This window comes from Cetorhinus maximus, chromosome 33, assembly GCF_964194155.1.
Source record: "Cetorhinus maximus chromosome 33, sCetMax3.hap1.1, whole genome shotgun sequence".
Taxonomy (NCBI): Eukaryota; Metazoa; Chordata; class Chondrichthyes; order Lamniformes; family Cetorhinidae; genus Cetorhinus; species Cetorhinus maximus.
This window is the reverse complement of record NC_135911.1, coordinates 13,095,768-13,116,416: the sequence shown is the minus strand read 5'-3', so window position 1 is coordinate 13,116,416 and position 20,649 is coordinate 13,095,768. Positions and strand designations below refer to the sequence as shown.

General features: G+C 45.7%; 2 protein-coding genes across 38 annotated transcripts in view; both read left to right on the top strand.

Annotated features, from left to right (window-relative positions):
• The window catches only part of LOC144671591 (uncharacterized), a 320,132-nt gene that overhangs the window by 226,632 nt on the left and 72,851 nt on the right, over positions 1-20,649 (top strand). The window lies entirely within an intron of this gene.
• Positions 1,436-17,487, top strand: LOC144671539 (myelin-associated glycoprotein-like). The gene is made up of 7 exons (XM_078533492.1): positions 1,436-1,475; positions 3,531-3,590; positions 4,516-4,764; positions 7,255-7,470; positions 8,776-9,081; positions 11,703-11,835; positions 16,197-17,487. The coding sequence occupies exons 1-6, from the start codon at positions 1,436-1,438 to the stop codon at positions 11,720-11,722; spliced, it is 891 nt and encodes a 296-aa protein (XP_078389618.1). The 3' UTR covers positions 11,723-11,835; positions 16,197-17,487.

Sequence of the window (20,649 nt, the reverse complement as noted above, 5' to 3'; positions counted from 1 at the left end):
TCTCCAGGCGAGGTTGGCTGGATGGATTATTGACAAGGTCCAATCCCACGTTAAAGAGTTTCTCTGCTTTTAAATACCCGATCAAACATCGATTTATGTGTCTAAACCTTGTTTTGAAAAGACACCTTTCCAGCTATTCACCTGCCATTAGCTCGTTGAGTCTTCACACGCTCCATCTGTCTGTGTCCAACCCCTCTTAGCTCAATGTCAACAGACATTGTGTTCAGCAGTTCTTATTGCCGATCAGGCTGTGCAACCAATGCTGCTGTTCACTGAGGTGACTCCGATTCTACATTCACACATTAATGAATTCATGTCCAGCAGCAAACATCTGAATGAAGCAAGGTTCAAGAAAAAAACGAGCTGCTTGATCCTACAGTTATCTGTTCAGGCATGGCCCCTTGTTCAAAATAACGAACATATTTAAAAATAGTGATCACAAGAGCCTGGTTAACAAGGAAATGAAACCATGAATAATTTGCAGTAAAGTGAAACGTACAGAACTAATCTATTTATTTTGAGCTGATGATATACAATTTTACACGAGGCATGTTGCTAATTTCAAACATCATCTGAATTACGGCAGTTCTGACAGTGCAGCACTACCTCAGTATTGACCCTCTGACAGTGCAGCACTCCCTCAGTACTGACCCTTTGACAGTGCAGCACTCCCTCAGTACTGACCCTCTGACAGTGCAGCACTCCCTCAGTACTGACTCTTTGACAGTGCAGCACTCCCTCAGTACTGACCCTCTGACAGTGCAGCAATTCCTCAGTACCCCCTCACTGGTGCGGGTCAGCCTGGGCTTTGAGCTGAAATCATGAACAGGTCTTAAAACCACAACCTTCCGTGTCAGAGAGCGAGAGAGGGATAGAGTGAGAAAGAGTGTTTGTGTGAGAGAGAGAAAGAGAAAGTGTGAGTGAGAGAAGGAGAATGTGTGTGAGAGAGAAGAAGAGATAGGGTGTGTTTATGTGTGAGAGTGAGAGATTGTGTTTGTGTGAGAGAGATTGTGTTGTGTGTTAGAGAGAGAGTGTGTGTATGAGAGAGAGAGTGTGTGTGTCTGTTTGTGTCTGTATGTATGTGAGTGCGTGTGTGAGTGTGTGCGAGTGTGTGTGTGTGTGTTTGTGTGTGTGTATGTGTGTGCATTCTGACTGAGCCGAGTTCACAGTTTCACATGTTGCTAGGGACCACTTTTCCGCCTCTCTGTGAGATTGTGTGTTTCTGACAGCAGGTCAGGCAGAAATAGTCCAGAATGCCCTGTGGTTTTGTAGCATTAAAACAATGACATGAACTAAATGAGTGCTGCACCAAGTAAAGACATGGAGCTACAACACCAAAAAACCACGTGACTTCCCCATTTTCACATCTCCCTCAAACACAGAAAAACGGTGTTAACACTGACCCTCCTCCCAGAGCCAGTTCTACTCTTGTCCGATGCAGTCAGGAGAGGAAGATCATCTCACCTCCGATCCTGGTAAACTGAACATTTCCAGAATAAGATCAGCTCCCTGAAGTGTCTCCAGTTAGTCATTCATCTGACAGGATTGACGCTACAACCCTGTGGACTCATTCTCCTGTAAGTAAAACACTAGCTGCTCCAGTCAAATCTCTTCTGTATAACATGATCTCTGGATGTCCCAGAGTACTTTACAATTGAGTTCACCCTTTTTTCGAAGTGTAGTTACTGTTGTAATGTAGGAAATGCAGCAGCCAATTTGTACACAGCAAGCTCCCACAAACAACAATGTGATCATCTGTTTTTAGTGATGCTGTTTGAGGGATAAATATTGGCCCCAGGAAACCGGGGAGAACTCTCCCCTCCTCTTCTTACAAATAGTGGCTGTGGGGTCTTTCACACCCGCCCGAGAGGGCATACGGGGGCCTCGGTTTAGTGTCTAATATTGGACTAATCTCCAGGCGAGGTTGGCTGGATGGATTATCGACAAGGTCCATTCCCACGTTAAAGAGTTTATCTGCTTTTAAATACCCGATCAAACATCGATTTATGTGTCTAAACCTTGTGTTGAAAAGACACCTTTCCAGCTATTCACCTGCCATTAGCTTGTTGAGTCTTCACACGCTCCATCTGTCTGTGACCAACCCCTCTTAGCTCAATGTCAACAGACATTGTGTTCAGCAGTTCTTATTGCCGATCAGGCTGTTCAACCAGTGCTGCTGTTCACTGAGGTGACTTCGAGTCTACATTAACACATTAATGAATTCATGTCCAGCAGCAAACATCTGAATGAAGCAAGGTTCAAGAAAAAAACGAGCTGCTCGATCCTACAGTTATCTGTTCAGGCATGGCCCCTTGTTCAAAATAACGAACATATTTAAAAATAGTGATCACACGAGCCTGGTTAACAAGGAAATGGAACCATGAACAATTTGCAGTAAAGTGAAACGTACAGAACTAATCTATTTATTTTGAGCTGATGATATAGAATTTTACACGAGGCATGTTGCTAATTTCAAACATCATCTGTATTACGGCAGATCTGACAGTGCAGCACTCCCTCAGTACTGACCCTCTGACAGTGCAGCAATCCCTCAGTACTGACACTTGGACAGTGCAGCACTCCCTCAGTACTGACCCTCTGACAGTGCGGCACTCCCTCAGTACTGACCCTTTGACAGTGCTGCACTACCTCAGTACTGACCCTCTGACAGTGCAGCACTCCCTCAGTACTGACCTTTTGACAGTGCAGCACTCCCTCAGCACTCCCTCACCGGGGAGAACTTGCCTGGGCTTTGAGCTGAAATCATGAGCAGGTCTTAAAACCACAACCTTTCGTATCAGAGAGAGAGAGAGTGTCTGAGAGAGAGAGACAGACAGAGAGAGTGTGTGAGAGAGAAAAAGAGAGTTGTGTGTGAGGGACAGTGTGTGCGTGTGAGAGTGTGTGTGTGTGAGAGAGAGTGTGTGTGAGAAAGAGGGTGCGTGTGTGTGAGAGAGAGAAAGAGGGAGACAGCAGAAGAGCGAGTTTGGGAGAAATGGTAAATGTCTGAGAGAGAGAGAATGTGTGTGTGTGTGTGTGAGAGTGTGTGCTTGAGAGAGAGAGTGTGTTTGTTTTAGGGAAAGTATGTGTGTGTGAGAGAGAGAGAGAGTGTGTTTGGGAGAGGGAGCGAGAGAAAATGTGTGTGTTTGAGCGAGACTCTGTGTTTGAGAGAGAGAGTGTGTGTGTGTTTGAGAGAGTGTGTGTTTGAGAGAGGGAGCGAGAGAGAATGTGTGTGTGTGAGAGTGAGATGGAGCAGAAGAGTGCGATAGAGATTGTGAGGGCTTAACTCACTGAGAGAAAAAGCTGCACACCCAGCAGAGGGAGTGAGGGACCCATGAATTTTTGCCGTGTTTGGTGAATCGGTTTGCGATGTCCCTTCTCAATCTCTCCTTCCTTGTCTTGACATTAGTTTATTCCCTGGGACTGTTTACCTCACTGAAAGGTGCCATTTAAACACAAGTTGTTGTTGTTTGAGGAAGAGACGCTGGGGACAATTTCTGAAAAAGTCTCTGTCTTTGTCATTTTCTATTTAGACGAGGAACTGAAGATGGGAGTGGTCGGCCTGATATTGATCGTCATCAGCTTGCTGCCAGGTACAAATTCATTACTGATCGGAACTCAGGGAATTTGATTCTATCCTGGATTGAGGAAGTGAACATTTAATTTTAGAGAACAGGGTTAGTGATCACACAGAGAGTGAGTGAATAGCGACTCAGAAAATATGGCAAAAGAAAAAGGTTCATATGGACTCGAAACGTCAACTCTGTTTCTCTCTCCACAGATGCTGTCAGACCTGCTGAGTTTTTCCAGCATTTTCTGTTTTTGCATTAGAGAGCTTGTTTCAATAGGAATGACAGTGCATTTATATAGCGCCTTTAATGCAGTAAAATGTCCTTATTGCGTCACAGGTTTCCCCCACAAGGGGAAACATCCCCTCAGCATCCACCCTGTCAAAGCCCCCACCACCTCAGAATCTTGAATGTTTCAATAAGGTCGCCTCTCATTCTTCTAAACTCCAATGGATACAGGGCCAACCTGCTCAAAATTTCCTCATAAAACAAACCCCTTTATCCCAGGAATCAGACAAGTGAACCTCCACTGAACTGCCTCCAATGCAAGTCTCTCCCTCCATAAGTAAGGAGACCAGAACTGTACACACTGCTCCTGATACACTCTCACCAACGCCCTGTACAGTTGTAGCAAGACTTCCCTCCTTTCGTACTCCATCCCTTTGCAATAAAGGCCAACGTTCCACTTGCCTTCCTCATTCCGTGCTGTTCCTGAATGCTGACTTTCTGTGATTCATATACAAGGACACCCAGATCCCTCTGTATCGCATTCTGCAGCCTGTCTCCATTGAAGTAATATTCTGCTTTTTGATGTCCTGTCCCCTCCCTTGTTGCCTTTCAGGAGTGACGTCAGAGGGATGGTCTATGAAGGCACTGCCTCGGAGGGCCATCAGCAGCTCTTGTGTGGTTATTCCGTGTAGCTTTGACTTTCCTTCCCACTCTTACACAGCACTGCACGGAGCTTGGTTTAAATATTGGTATAGATGGAAGTATACCATCACATACACCAAAGATCCCAATTATGGGATGGCCGCATTCGTGGGACGTGCTAAAATAATCGGTGACTTGGAAAGGAAGAATTGTTCGGTGAGGATTGACAGTCTCAGAGCTGAAGACAGTGACGTGTATTACTTTTACCTGGATGCGGAGGGCTACACAGATCACACATTTACAGAACCAGTCCAACTCCAGGTTCTTGGTAAGTCCCAGTTCCTTTCACACTCAGTGTCTCAGCACAAGGGGTTCATGTTTTCGTCTCAGAGCCAGGCAGTCATGGGTTGAATTCCTGCTCCAGGAGATGTCAGAACAAAGTACAGGATGTGATCTGGTGCAGTACTGAGGGAGTGCTGCACTGTTGGAGGGTCAGTACTGAGGGAGTGCTGCACTGTCGGAGGGTCAGTACTGAGGGAGTGCTGCACTGTCGGAGGGTCATTACTGAGGGAGTGCTGCTCTGTTTGAGAATCATCACTTGTATCAAAACGTTTTTAGCTTTACTGTTGTTCCCACTTCAGTAGCAACTGCTCCACATCCCCATGTGTTAACTGGAGCATGTCAGCTTGGAGTTACGTGGAATTCCAGAGCAGAATCTGCTATCACAATTTGAAGCTGGCATCACTAAGTGTCCCTCAGTGATGATGTTTTCTGATGGAATAAAACTTGGCAAAGCAGTGGTCAGTGATAAGGAGAGATTGGGCATTAGAGGGGCAGGATCAGGGTGAGGTGGGCAGACACATGGCAGATGCAGTTCAGCGCAGTGAAGTGTGAAGTGACGCATTTTGTCAGGATGAACACAGAAAGATATTGGAAAGTAATTATTTGGACAAACGTAGGTGAGCAGAGAGACCTGGGTGTCTCTCTACACACATACCAAAACATTAAAGGGCAATTTCTTAATCTGATTAAGAAATCAAATGTCTTCCTCGTGTTTATAGACTGAGGAACCGAGTTAAAAGCAAAGAGATCATGCTGGAACTTTATAAACCACTGGTTAGACATCAGCTGGAATATTGTTCAGAACTGTGGGCCTCGAAACATCAGGAAAGATGTAAGAGCTTTAGAAAAGGAGCCCAGGAGGACAAAACGGTAAAAACTGGGACATAAGACACCTGGTCCAAACTGGTCTTGTATAGCTTAATATTGAACACCAGTAAAACTGGTAAATAAGAGCACTGGTCTGAACTGTTTTTTTTGCTTCTGGGTGTGGAGGAGATTGACCAGAATGGGGCCAGGGATGAGGGATTTTAGCTACAAGGTTGGGTTGGAGAAGCTGGGGTTGTTCTCCTTGGAGCAAAGGAGATTGAGGGGGGATCTGATCGAGGTGTACAAGATGATGTCGGGTTTAGATAAGGTAGACAAAGAGAAGCTGTTTCCATTAGCTGATGGTGCAAGGACTGTGGGACACAGATTGAAGGTTTTGGCGGGGGCGATGTGAGAAGGAACTTTTTTACACCGCGAGTGGTAATGAGCTGGAACTCGCTGCCCACGGGGATGGTGGAAGCGGAGACGATGAACAATTTCAAAAGGAAATTGGATGGAAACTTGAGGGAAAAAAACTCGCTGGGATACAGGGATAGAGCGGGGGGAATGGGACTGACTAGATTGATCTACAGAGAGACAGCATGGACTCGATGGGCTGAATGGCCTCCTTCTGTGTTCTGAGTGTCTGTGACCCTTTTGAAAAATCATAGGACAAATCAAATCTCTTTTCTACTTGTTTGTTAACATCTGGATCTTTCTCTTACATGTGTTCCTGATAAGCCAGATATCGTGCTCCCGAAGGGTTTACAGGAGGGGACTCCTGCACATATCATCTGTAAATGCCTCTACACCTGCCCTGATAACCACCCCAATCTAACCTGGAGTGAATTGCTGACTTCCTCGGTCAGCAGCATCACAGAGACTGATGGCGAGGTTTCCGCTGTACTGACCTTTAACCCTTCGTACAAGCATCATGGACGAACTCTCCGCTGTATGTGTGACTACCCTCAAACCAGCCATCCAGTGTTTAACTCAGTTACTCTGAGTGTAAAGTGTAAGTATTGGTTAGAACATCCTGCTTGTGATGGAGAGGGAGTCGGTCTCCTATTAAATGAGGCATTGGAGAAGGTGCAAGTGGGATTGACAAGGACAATCCCTGAACTGAGAGGTTATAACTATCAGGAAAGACTGAACAGGCTGGGATTCTTTCCTCTAGATGGGGAATTCAGGAGAAACTTCTTTACCTAGAGAGCGGGAAGAATGTGGAACTCGCTCCCACAGGGAGTGGTCGAGGTGAATAGTGTCGATGTGTTTAAGGGGGAAGCTGGATAAACATATGAGGGAGAAAGTAAAAGAAGGGTATGGGGATGGGGTGAGATAGCCACTTGCAGACTCGCTGTAATTCTGTGTAACATCATCTGCTGGTGAGGAATAGAGTGCAGTTTGTACAGATGCTAGTGTTGGAGCTGTATCCAGTCAATGATTCGATAAAGACTCTATCCACATCTGGATGTTAAACCTCATCAGTTCACTCATTATCATTCTTTTTCGGAATGTGGCCATTACTGGCTGGGCCCAGCATTTATCGCCCATTGCTAAATGTCCGTTGGGAAGGTGGTGGTGAGCTGCCTTCTGGGACTGCTGCAGAGCATTTAGTGAAGGTACACCCAAAGTGCTTTCTGGAGAGAGTTCTAGGATTTTATCCCAAAAGGAAAGATGATCTCTCTAAGTTGTTCCAGTGACGGGAATCCAACAGTCCACAATTTCACCTGGTTTAAGATCTCCCAAGGAAAGGTGACGAATCTGGTGCTCGCTGGTCAAACTATTACAGTATCTTATGGATTTGAAGAGGAAATCTCCTACTACTGTGAAGCAACAAGTATCCTGGGCAGTTCCCAGTCTCTGCCCATTAGAATTCCCACTGAATGTGAGTAATTTCAATCCTGACTTTTAAACAATTCCACATCTTGTCCAAACTCCGAGGTGAACCATATCTCCCCTTGGGTGTTGCGGAAAACATGATGTATAAGGTTTCAATCCTCATCAGGGCAGAGTCACCAGAAAACCCAATCTCAAAGGGAACAGCCATTTATGATGCAGGGGAAGAGGGCCTGCTGATTGGTTGGCCAGTCGACATTTCTCCACAGTTTGTTCACAATTCTCAGTGAGGGTGACCATGAAACTACCAGATTGTTGTAAAAACCCATCTGGTGCACTAATCTCCTTTAGGGAGGGAAATCTGCCATCCTTACCCAGTTTGGCCTACATGTGACTCCTGACCCACAGCAATGTGGGTGAATCTTAACTGCCCCTCTGAATGGGCCGGGCAAGCCACTCAGTTGTATTCAAGAGGGCGGCTCACCACCGCCTTCTCAAGGGGCAACTAGGAATGGGCAATAAACGCTGGCCCTGCCAGTGATGCCCACATTACTGAATGAATTCCAATAGAAGAGGAATCCTCCCATTCCAGAGATTGGCGATCCATACACTGGGCTGACATTCCCAGTCATTCAATGTTCAGCCTGTTCCCCCATTCAATCAGATCACGGCTGGTCTGTATCTTAACCCCATCCACCCGGCTCGGTTCCGTGACCCTTAAGCCCCCGACCCAACAAAAATCTCTCAATCTCAGTTTTGAAATTTTCCAATTGACCCCTCCCACCCTCGACAGCTTTTTCTGTGGAAGGAGTTCCAGATTTCCACCCCCCGCCCCCTCCCCTCTGTGTGAAGAAGTGCTACCTGACATCACCTCCTGAATGGCCTGGCTCCAATTTTAAGATTATGCCCAATTGTTCTGGACCCCCACCAACCCCCCAGCCCCCAACCAGAGGGAACAGTATCTCTCTGCCGACCCTATCAAATCCATAAATCATCTTAAACCCCTCGATTAGATGAACCCTTAATCGTCGAGACTCGAGGGAAAACAAGCCTGGTCTGTGCAACCTGTCCTCGGGATTTAACCCTTTCAGCCCAGGGATCGTTCTGGTGACTCTGCGCTGCACCCCCTCCATGGACAATATATCCTCCCTGAGGGGCGGGACCCAGAACTGAACCCATTAACTGCAGATGGGGTCTGAGCAGAGATTTATAACCTGACGCATCACTCCGACCCTCTTTGTATTCCCGCTTCCTTGGGATAAAGGCCTCTATTCCACCGGAATTCTCGATTGCTACGGTATGGCTGACACGGGACACATTAACGGGCGGTTTTCCTCTGAACTGTATCTCACAGATGGTGCGGTCATACTGCCAGAGTCCAGGTGTACACAGTATCTGACCAACCTCACCTGCCTCTGTCTGGTCCGGACAAACTCCTCAGTTCACATCACGTGGGCTCTGCCGGGAAGGACGCTCAGACAGACAGGATCAGACGGGATCTACAAGACGGAGTCGGCCCGGGTCGGTCCCTTGGTAACCAACACGCTGACCATCTGTGGGAGCAACATGGCCGTTCAGACGGTGAACTGCTCTGTGGTGAATGATCGAGGGGACAGACACTTACAGAGGCGATTGGAAATCCAGGCTGTGGGGGAACAAGGTCAGTCTCTGCCCAAGGTTAAATCAAGGCTCATTAAAGAGGACATGACCATTGGACAGTGGACACACGGGGAATTCAGAAACCTGTCCCTATCCAGGACAACACAAGGCCAGGTTATTGTAGTGCGGGGCCACGGCACATCCCAAAAGATATTCCCATCGTATCCACGTTGAACGTCCATGGCTCTGGCTCAGTGTGCTCAGAGCTGTGTCTCCCTCTCCCCCACATGCATCAGAGACTGAAGCTCGTGGGTTCGAATCCGCACTCAGGACACTCGAGCACCTTAACCCAGAGCAACAATCCAATAGGATCAGTACTGAGGGAGTGCTGCCCTGTCAGAGGGTCAGTACTGAGGGAGTGCTGCACTGTCAGAGGGTCAGAACTGATGGAGTGCTGCACTGTCAGAGGGTCAGTACTGAGGGAGTGCTGCACTGTCAGAGGGTCAGAACTGAGGGAGTGCTGCACTGTCAGAGGGTCAGTACTGAGGGGGTGATGCACTGTCAGAGGGTCAGAACTAATGCTGTGCTGCACTGTCAGAGGGTCAGTACTGAGGGAGCGCTGCACTGTCAGAGGGTCAGTACTGAGGGAGTGCTGCACTGTCGGAGGGTCAGTACTGAGGGAGTGCTGCACTGTCAGAGGGTCAGTATTGAGGGAGTGCTGCACTGTCGGAGGGTCAGTACTGAGGGAGTGCTGCACTGTCAGAGGGTCAATACTGAGGGGGTGCTGCACTGTCAGAGGGTCAGTACTGAGGGAGTGCTGCACTTTCAGAGGGTCAGTACTGAGGGAGTGCTGCACTGTCAGAGGGTCTTTACTGAGGGAGTGCTGCACTGTCGGAGGGTCAGTACTGAGGGAGTGCTGCACTGTCAGAGGGTCAGTATTGAGGGAGTGCTGCACTGTCGGAGGGTCAGTACTGAGGGAGTGCTGCACTGTCAGAGGGTCAGTACTGAGGGAGTGCTGCACTGTCAGAGGGTCAGTACTGAGGGAGTGCTGCACTGTCAGAGGGTCAGTACTGAGGGAGTGCTGCACTGTCATAGGGTCAGTACTGAGGGAGTGCTGCACTGTCGTAGGGTCAGTACTGAGGGAGTGTTGCACTGTCAGAGGGTCAGTACTGAGGGAGTGCTGCACTGTCAGAGGGTCAGTACTGAAGGAGGTAATAACTATTAGGAAAGATTGAACAGGCTGGGGCTTGTTTCTGTAGAAAAGAGAAGGCTGAGGGGTGGCCTGATCGAGTCTTTAAAATGATGAAAGGATTTTGACAGGATGGACGTAGAGAAAATGTTTCCAATTATGGATGAGAGCAGAACTAGGGACCATCAATATAAGATCGTCACTAATAAATCCAATGGGGAATTCAGGAGAAAGTTCTTTATCCAGAGAGTGTGGAGAATGTGGGAGTCGCTCCCTCAGGGAGTGGTCGAGGTGAATAGTGTTGATGTACTTAACGGGGAAGCTGGATAAACACATGAGGGAGAAAGAAATAGAAGGACATGGTGACAGGGTGAGATGGAGAGGGGGTGGGAGGAGGCTCGTGTGGAGCGGAAACACCAGTATGGAACAGATGGGCCGAATGGCCTTTTGCTGTGCTGGAAGTGAAACCTATCATGTGATAATTCCAGGTCTCTTGCATTTATTCAACGCTCTGAGAACCTGAGGACACCCCAAAGAGCATCCCAGCCTTTGCTTGAAGTGTGGTCACAGCCCTACTTTTGCACAGCAAGATCCCACAAATGCCAATGGCCAAATAATCAGTTGATAATTATTATCAATAATTATAATTATATCCTCCAGTCCCTACAACCCTCCCTATCTCTGTAACCTCCTCCAGTCCCTACAACCCTCCCTATCTCTGTAGCCTCCTCCAGCACCTACAACCCTCCCTATCTCTGTAACCTCCTCCAGCCCCTACAACCCTCCCTATCTCTGTAACCTCCTCCAGCCCCTACAACCCTCCCTATCTCTGTAACCTCCTCCAGCACCTACAACCCTCCCTATCTCTGTCATCTCCACCAGCACCTACAACCCTCCCTATCTCTGTAGCCTCCTGCATCCTGCCAGAATCGGGAAAAGAACCAGATGGGGAGATGAGGGGAATTTTTTTTTTTTGACACAGCGAGTTGTTGTGACCTGGAAGGCGCTGCCTGAAAGAGCGGTGGAAGCTTATTCAATAGGAACTTTCACAAGGGGGAATTGGATAAATACTCAAAGGGGAAAATGTTTCAGGTCGAAGGGGGAAAGAGTGGGGTCACGGACAGTGGGGACTAATTGGACAGATCCTTCAAAGAGCCAGCACAGGCACGATGGGCCGAATGGTTTGTTTTGTCTCCTTATTCCTCCTCCTGACATATATCACCTCTGAATTCTCTGCATTAAATGTCATCTTTCTATCCAAACTCCCAATTAGTCCCTGTCCTCCTGAAGTCACTGACCCATCCTTTTCCCAGTTTATCATGTTCCTGAACTCAACACTGATCTGGAGTCGGGAAAATTTCAGCCAGTGAACCAACCACAAGAATTAAAACTCAGTCAAAATATTATAATCTGGTTGCAACCTCCAGCATTACAATGGGAATCTTTCTTATCATTTCCCTGGTTTGTAATTTTGTCTTAACCTATGTTCTCAGACCAGGAGGAATTGGAATAAAACAGACAGGAAAGACGATCCCAGAGGAGCAGTCTGAAATGACGTCCGTGAGACAGAAGCCAAACAGAACGAAACGTGTTGAAATATTCTCTCCCCTTCCCGAAATGGGCCAGGTAATAACTTTCCCCATGACTGATGCACGTGGTGCAATTACTCCTTCACCTCATAGGTGGAGTACAAGACGCTAAGGTTAAGGACAGACATCCTTTTGTACGGCACATTCCCCTCCTCTCTCGACAAGGCTTCAGTGATTACATGTTAAGCAGGAGCCATGGAGCACAGTGCGCTGAGGAGTGACAATAGTTAACAGGGCTCCCATTAACAACCCACCTTCACCCCACGAGGCTGACAAGTCCCCAGGTCCTGATGGGCTGCATCCTCACCTCTCAACAGTTACTGTGGAGATAGTGGATGGTGTTGCTTGTAATTTTCCAAAATTCCCTGGATTCTGGAAAAGTCCCAGTGGATTGAAAAAAAATCACAAATGTAACATTTCTGTTCAAGGCAGGAGGGGGAAAGAAAACAGGAAATTACAGGCTAGTTAGTCTAACGTCTGTGACAGGGAAAATACTAGAATCTGGTAATAAGGAGGTTAGAGAGAACATTTCGAAAATAAGAATGGCAATCAGGCAGAGTCACCATGGTTTTGTGAAAGGGAAATCATGCATTCTTTCACAAAGTATCAAGCAACTGTGGACAAAGGGGAACCTGGAGATGTGGTATGCTTGGATTTACAAAAGGCATTCAACATGGTGTCACATCAAAGGTTACAACAAAATAGGAGTGTCGAGGGTAACATATTAGTGTGTAGAGAGGATTGGTTCATGAACAGGAAGCATAGTGTAGGGTGAATGGGTTATTTTCAGGTGAGGAACATGTAATGAGTGGAGTGCAATAGGGATCAGTGCTGGAACCTCAAATATTTACAACTTACATCAATGATTGAGCAATGTTGCTGATGGCACAAAGATAGGCAGGAGAAGAGTTGTGAAGAGGGCATAAGGAGCCTGCAAAGGGATATAGATAGGCTAAGTGAATGAGTCAAAAATTGGCAGATGGAGCATAAGGTGGGAAAATGTGAACCTGTCCACTTGGACAGGAGAAACAGAAAAGCAGCAAATGATCTAAATGGAGAGAGATTGCAGAACTTTAAGGTACAGAGGGATCTGGGTGTCCTGGTATATGAATCGCAATAAGTTAGTAAGCAGATGCAGCAAGTGATTAGGAAGGCAAATGGAATGTTGCCATTTATTGCGAGGGGACTGGAATCTAAAAGTAGGGATGTTTTTCTACAGTTGCACAGGGTGTTGGTGAGACCACATCTGGAGAACTGTGCACAGTTTTGGTCTCATTTTAGAAAGGACATTATTGCATTAGAAGCAGTTCAGAGAAGGTTCACTCGACTGGTTCCTGGAATGAGGGGGTTATCTTCCGAGGAAAGGTTGGACAGGCTGGGCCTGTACCCATTGGAGGCAACACAGTTTCAAAATAAGGAGTTTTCTGTTAAAAATGGTGATGAGGGGGGATTATTTTCCCTCAGAGATTCTTCAGTATTGGGAATTCTCTTACCCGGGCAGCAGTGGAGGCTGGATAATTGAACATGTTTAAGGCTGAGTTAGTTGGATTCCTGACTATCAAGAGAGCCAAGGGTATAGGAGGTGAACAGGAAAGTAATGTTAAGGCCACAATCAGATTAACAATGATAATATAAAATGGTGGAACAGGCTCGAGGGGCCGAAATGTCTGTGCCTGTCCCTAATTCATATGTGCGTGTGTCCCAGAGCATTTGACAGCCAATGAAGTCTATGTTGTGACGTAGGATACGAGGCAGCAAATTTTTACACAGCAAGATCCAAGAAACAGCAATGTGTTAGTGACCCAGGGCACCTGTGTGGATCTGCTGATCGAGGAGAAATCAACCGCACATCTTTAAAAGTGACAAAAATTCAAATTCAACCCCGTTTAGTATCAATAATCAAACCGCGTTCAGTATCAAGAATCAAACTCCGTTCAGTGTCAATAATAAAACCCTGTTCAGTATCAATAATCAAACCCCGTTCAGTATCAAGAATTAAACTCCGTTCAGTGTCAATAATCAAACCCCAATCAGTATCAAGAATCAAACACCGTTCAGTATCAATAATCAAACTGCGTTCAGTATGAATAATCAAACCCCGTTCAGTATCAATAATCAAACCCCATTCAGTATCAATAATCAAACCCCGTTCAGAATCAATAATCAAACCCCGTTCAGTATAAATAATCAAACGCTGTTCAGTATCAATAATCAAACCCCGTTCAATATCAATAATCAAAGCCCGTACAGTATCAATAATCAAAGCCCGTACAGTATCAAGAATCAAACCCCGTTCAGTATCAGTAATCAAACTCCGTTCAGTATCAATAATCAAACCCCGTTCAGTATCAAGAATCAAACTCCGTTCAGTGTCAATAATCAAACCCCAATCAGTATCAAGAATCAAACCCCGTTCAGTATCAATAATCAAACTGCGTTCAGTATCAATAATCAAACCCCGTTCAGTATCAATAATCAAACCCCGTTCAGAATCAATAATCAAACCCCGTTCAGAATCAATAATCAAACGCTGTTCAGTATCAATAATCAAACCCCGTTCAATATTAATGATCAATCCCCGTTCAGTATCAATGATCAAACCCCGTTCAGTATCAATAATCAAACCCCGTTCAGTATCAATAATCAAACCCCGTTCAGTATCAATAATCAAAGCCCGTACAGTATCAATAATCAAAGCCCGTACAGTATCAATAATCAAACCCCGTTCAGTATCAATAATCAAACCCCGTTCAGTATCAAGAATCAAACCCCGTTCAGTATCAAGAATCAAACCCCATTCAGTATCAATAATCAAACCCCGTTCAGTATCAATAATCAAACCCCGTTCAGTATCAATAATCAAACTCCATTCATTGTCAATAATCAAACCCCGTTCAACATCAATAATCAAACCCCGTTCAGTATCAATAATCAAACCGCGTTCAGTATCAGTAATCAAACTCCATTCAGTGTCAATAATCAAACACCGTTCAGTATCAATAATCAAACCCCGTTCAGTATCAATAATCAAACCACGTTCAGTATCAATAATCAAACTCCATTCAGTGTCAATAATCAAACCCCGTTCAGTATCAAGAATCAAACCCCGTTCAGTATCAAGAATCAAACCCCGTTCAGTATCAATAATCAAACTCCGTTCAGTATCAATAATCAAACCCCGTTCAGCATCAATAATTAAACCCCGTTCAGTATCAATAATCAAACCCCGTTCAGTATCAATAATCAAACCCCGTTCAGTATCAATAATCAAACTCCGTTCAGTATCAAGAATCAAACTCCGTTCAGTGTCAATAATCAAACACCGTTCAGTATCAATAATCAAACCCTGTTCAGTATCAATAATCAAACCACGTTCAGTATCAATAATCAAACTCCATTCAGTGTCAATAATCAAACCCCGTTCAGTATCAATAATCAAACCCCATTCAGTATCAATAATCAAACCCCATTCAGTATCAATAATCAAACCCCGCTCAGAATCAATAATCAAACCCCGTTCAGTATCAATGATCAAACCCCGTTCAGTATCAATAATCAAACCCCGTTCAGTATCAATGATCAAACCCCGTTCAGTATCAATAATCAAACTCCATTCAGTGTCAATAATCAAACACCGTTCAGTATCAATAATCAAACCCCGTTCAGTATCAATAATCAAACCGCGTTCAGTATCAATAATCAAACTCCATTCAGTGTCAATAATCAAACCCCTTTCAGTATCAAGAATCAAACCCCGTTCAGTATCAATAATCAAACCCCGTTCAGTATCAATAATCAAACCCCGTTCAGCATCAATAATTAAACCTCGTTCAGTATCAATAATCAAACCCCGTTCAATATCAATAATCAAACCCCGTTCAGTATCAATAATCAAACACAGTTCAGTATCAATAATCAAACTCCGTTCAATATCAATGATCAATCCCCGTTCAGTATCAATGATCAAACCCCGTTCAGTATCAATAATCAAACCCCGTTCAGTATCAATAATCAAACTCCGTTCAGTATCAATAATCAAACCCCGTTCAGTATCAATAATCAAACACAGTTCAGTATCAATAATCAAACTCCGTTCAATATCAATGATCAATCCCCGTTCAGTATCAATAATCAAACCCCGTTCAGTATCAATAATCAAACCAAGTTCAGTATCAATAATCAAACTCCGTTCAATATCAATGATCAATCCCCGTTCAGTATCAATAATCGAACCCCGTTCAGTATCAATAATCAAACCCCGTTCAGTATCAATAATCAAACTCCGTTCAGTATCAATAATTAATGTATCTATTGTCGGTGGAATTTTCGATTTGAATCAATAATACTAAACACTGATCACTCTGATTGTCAATCTGATCATTTCTGTTTCTACTACAGAGGAAAGATGAGAAGGTTCTGGAAATGAAATCTAACCGCAGGGTCAATCCTTATACAAATGATGACATTTACCAAAACTGTGATTTTGCCGAGGATTCTGTTTATGCGAACGTGTAAACTGAGCAAGAATGAGACACACGCAGTGTGGGGAGAACACAGAACGGGAGAATCATTCAAAACTCCAATTTACCTTCCTAAAATCCACAGGAATTCACTCCCAGGAAATAGTTTTCAACCTCCTGATACAAACTGATAGAATATCTTCGGAATGATCTATCCAGAGGAGGCCATTCTACCCTGTGGGTTTCGATTCGAACATCCTCCTTCAGGATTGTCCCTCACTGTGGGAAACATCCTTCTCTCCATTCTGATTGTAAATGTCTTTGGATATCGTTCGATGATCCACCAGGACAGAACGGACAAATTCAATCCCGTGTCCGTGATTATGAGTTAATTTTCATCTGTTATTCACCTTCCTGTCTGTCAGTGTTTACAGAATATTCATCAGCCAGTGAAGACTTCAGGAAATGCAGGATCAGTGGATAATTGGAGCAGAGGAAATTGGGATAATTTACTCAACATTTTACAGTCAAACTTATTTTCAGATAATGTTTGGATTTTATATTTCATCATTAAATAGCGAAACTAACAACAATCTGGGAAACAGAGCTGGTTCTCTCCAGCACAAAGGAAAACAGATGACCAACAGTGCCACTGCTGGTGGGAAGGCACCATTACAGCGTGACATGTTTACATTGTAATTGTGAACAGAGGAAATTATGATGTACATTTTTCAAGTTATCATGGACATATGAGGCAGCATTAATTACGGAATGAGCTAAAGATACAATAAACAACCATTTTAGTCTTTTCAGACTTTGAAAGTACAATTAGCATTCATCCGAAGGCTGAGTGGATGGGTGGACTGTGCTGTGTGTTACAGATTACAGAGACCAATGCCCCAGATCCTGGTCCTGCTTTGTGTTTGATGGAAAGATCCCAACCAGAGACGTGGATCAAAGATTGGGAAGCTAAATAATTCCCTGCATTAATCTGTAACCCATTAATCTCCCTCTGTTAATCACGTGAGGACAGAATTGTGTTTGAGGAGGCTACCCTCCAGAATCAGACAGATCTTTTGACTGCCCATTGAGTGGGAACAGGAGAAGGCCATTCAGCCCCCTCAAGCCTGTTACACAGGAACAGGAGGAGGCTATTCAGCCCCCTCGAGACTGTTACACAGGAACAGGAGGAGGCCATTCATCCCCCTCGAGCCTGTTACACAGGAACAGAAGGAAATGTAGTGATTGAAGGTATAGCCTTTTCCCGCTGCCTATTAGGGGGTCACGTGACTGTTCTTGTAGCCTCTGACGAATGAGCCGTAAGTGCGGGTATTCCGGGGGGCGTGGCTTTTCCAGTCGAGTACCCGGTTCAATCCTGTAGCTTCCGAAGTTCTCTCTGTAATAAAATTATCTGTTACAAGCAGATACCTGTCCGGTACGTCAAGTCAGTACATTTGGCGACGAGGGTGAAATAGCTCTGACGCTGCCCCTGGCCTTGTGAGTGTTAGTACATCAGTTCTTAGAGGTTAAAGGAAAGTTTACTCACCAGTCACACCGCTTGGCCGCCGAATCGGCCCTATGGAGCCTCCATGGGAGACTGGATCCAGTATGTAGAGCACCTTGGTTTTTATTTCGTAGCGAATGGAATTACCACAGAGGAGAAGCAGAAAGCAATCCTTTTGAGTGTCTGTGGTAGCGAGACATACAATCCCACCCACAGCCTGTGGCCCCAAACCAGCCCAATTCTAAATCTTTTCACCAATTAGTCGGCCTCATGAAGATGTATTTCCAGCCGAAGCCGTGGGTAATAATGCAGAGGTTTAAGTTTAACTTCAGAGTAAGGGCCTCGGGAGCGTCCATCACAACCTATATAGTGAAGTTGAAGCAGGTGACTGAGCACTGGGACCTCGGAGACACACTCAATGACATGTTGCGGGGCCGACTGGTTCGTGTGGATGTATTTCAGCAGCACCGAAGTTGGTCTGTTCCTGATGTGTGGGTGAGCACGTACCGGACACCTGCAGGTTCTAGGGTCAGAATGCCATCGCTGCCACAAGAAAGGGGTGGGTAATAAAGCAATGCAGGGTGAAATCGAGACAGCCTATAAGGCAGCGGACCAACATGATGGTCATGAATAATATAACAGAGCCTGAAGCTGCTGATACCGATGTCTATTCCCTGTACAATGTCACAGCGGTAAAAACTGAACCTATAACCATCACAATCCAAGTGAATGGGAAGCCACTAGTAATGGAGGCAGACACGGGAGCCTCAGACGCAGTGGTGGAAGAGCCCACATTTAAATAGCTAAATGAAGCTATCCAGGCACTGAATTTAGAGCAAACAATGGCTCAGCTGAAGACACACACTGGAGAGTCCATACAGGGAAAGGACCTCGTCCCAGTACCTGTGTCCTACAGGCAACAGACAGCCCAGCTTCCAGTAATCATAGCGACAGGTGAGGATCCTAACCTTCTGGGACGAGACTGGTTACAAAAATACATGGTTAAGCCTGGTGTTTCCAAACTCAGAGGGGAGGGTAGAGAAGAATCAGAGTAATCAAAAATTGTTTCACGATATTCGTGGCAAAGCTCGAAGATTTACTGTAAGAGATATAGTTTCCGTGTGGAATTTTGGAAATGGACTTTGTTGCGCTCCTGGTGCAATTGTCTCTGAAACCGGTCCCTTGTCCTTCCAGGAAGAAGTGGAAGGCCGGGTTGTTCAAATACATGATGTTCATCTTAGGGGAAGAGAGATAATCCAACTACCAGCTATCCCGCCTGTGATTAACGTTGACCCATTAACGCTTGAGGTGACAGATTGACCTAGAATAGACATGCCTGATGTCTCTGTAGAGATGCATAACCTGAACTGCCACTTTCTGTTGATGGACCCAATGCTGCAGTCCCTGATCCTGTCGATCCAGTGGAAGAAGCTCCAGTGGTAGCACAACGCCGCTCTAACCAAATAAGGAAACCACCTCAGAGGCTTAATCTTTAATCACCCGACCTATATATATTTATATGCTCTCGATTTAAATGTTCTTTGTAATTAGAAAATGTAAAAAAATGGTGGAGGAAACGTCGTGGAGGCCCATTCAGCCACTCAAGCCTGTTGCACGCGTACATCACAGGGCTCATTTAGCCCCATGAGCCTGTTACGCAGGAACAGGAGAGCAATTTAGTCTCTCTAGCCTGTTGCAAAGGAACAGGAGAAGCATATTCAGTCCCTCAACCCTCTTACACAGGAATAGGAAACCAATTCAGTCCCTCAAGCCTGTTATACAGGAACAACAGGAGGCCCATACAGCCCATCGAGCCTGTTTCACAAGAACAGGAGGAGGTGCATTCAGCCCCATGAGCTTGTTACACAGGAACCAGGGGGAGGCACATACATCCCCTCGAGCCTGTTGCACAGGAATATTGGGAGGCCCATTCAGCCCCCTCGAGGTTTTTACACAAGAACAGGAGGAGGCCATTCAGCCCCCTCGAGCCTGTTACACAGGAACAGGGGGAGGCCCAATCAGTCCCTCAAGCCTGTTATGCAGGAATAGGAGGAGGCCCATTCAGCCCCATGAGCCTGTAACACTGGAACAGAAGGAGGCCCATTCAGCCTCTTGACCATGTTACAAAGGAACAGGAGGAGGCAGATTTAGCCCCTTTTACCCTGTTACATAGGGACATACAGGAACAAGACTAGGCCAATTCAGCCCATCGAGCCTGTTGCAGCAGAACAGGAGGAGGTCCATTCAACACCTCAAACCTGTTTCTCAAGAAGAGGAGGAGGCCTACTCAGCCCCTCGAACTTTTATAAAAGAAAAGGAGGAGGTCCATTCAACCACATGCGCCTGTTGCACAGGAATAGAAGGAGGTCCATTCAGCCACTCAAACCTGTTACATAAGAACAGGAAGAGGTCCATTCAGCCCGTTGAGCCTGATACACAGGAAGAGGAGGAGGCCCATTCAGCCACTCAAAACTGTTACACAAAAACAGGAGGAGGCCCATGAGCCCCTCGAGCATGTTACAGAGGAACAGGGGGAGGCCCATTCTGCCCTTTTTACCCTGTTACACAGGAGCAGGAGACCCATTCAGCCCCCTCAAAGCTTGTTACACAGGAATAGGAGGAGGCTCATTCAGCCACTCAAGCCTATTATGCACAAAAAGGAGGAGGCCCATTCAGCTCCATGAGCCTGTTACACAGGAACAGGAGAAGTCTCATTTGTCCACTCAAGCCTGTTACACAGGAAAAGGAACAGTACCTACAACCCCTTGACCCGGTTACACATCATCAGGAGGAGGTCCATTCAGCCCCTCAAGCCTGTTTCACAAGAGGAGGAGGAGGCCCTCTCAGGCCCTCGAGGCTTTTACACAAGAACAAAAGGAGGTCCATT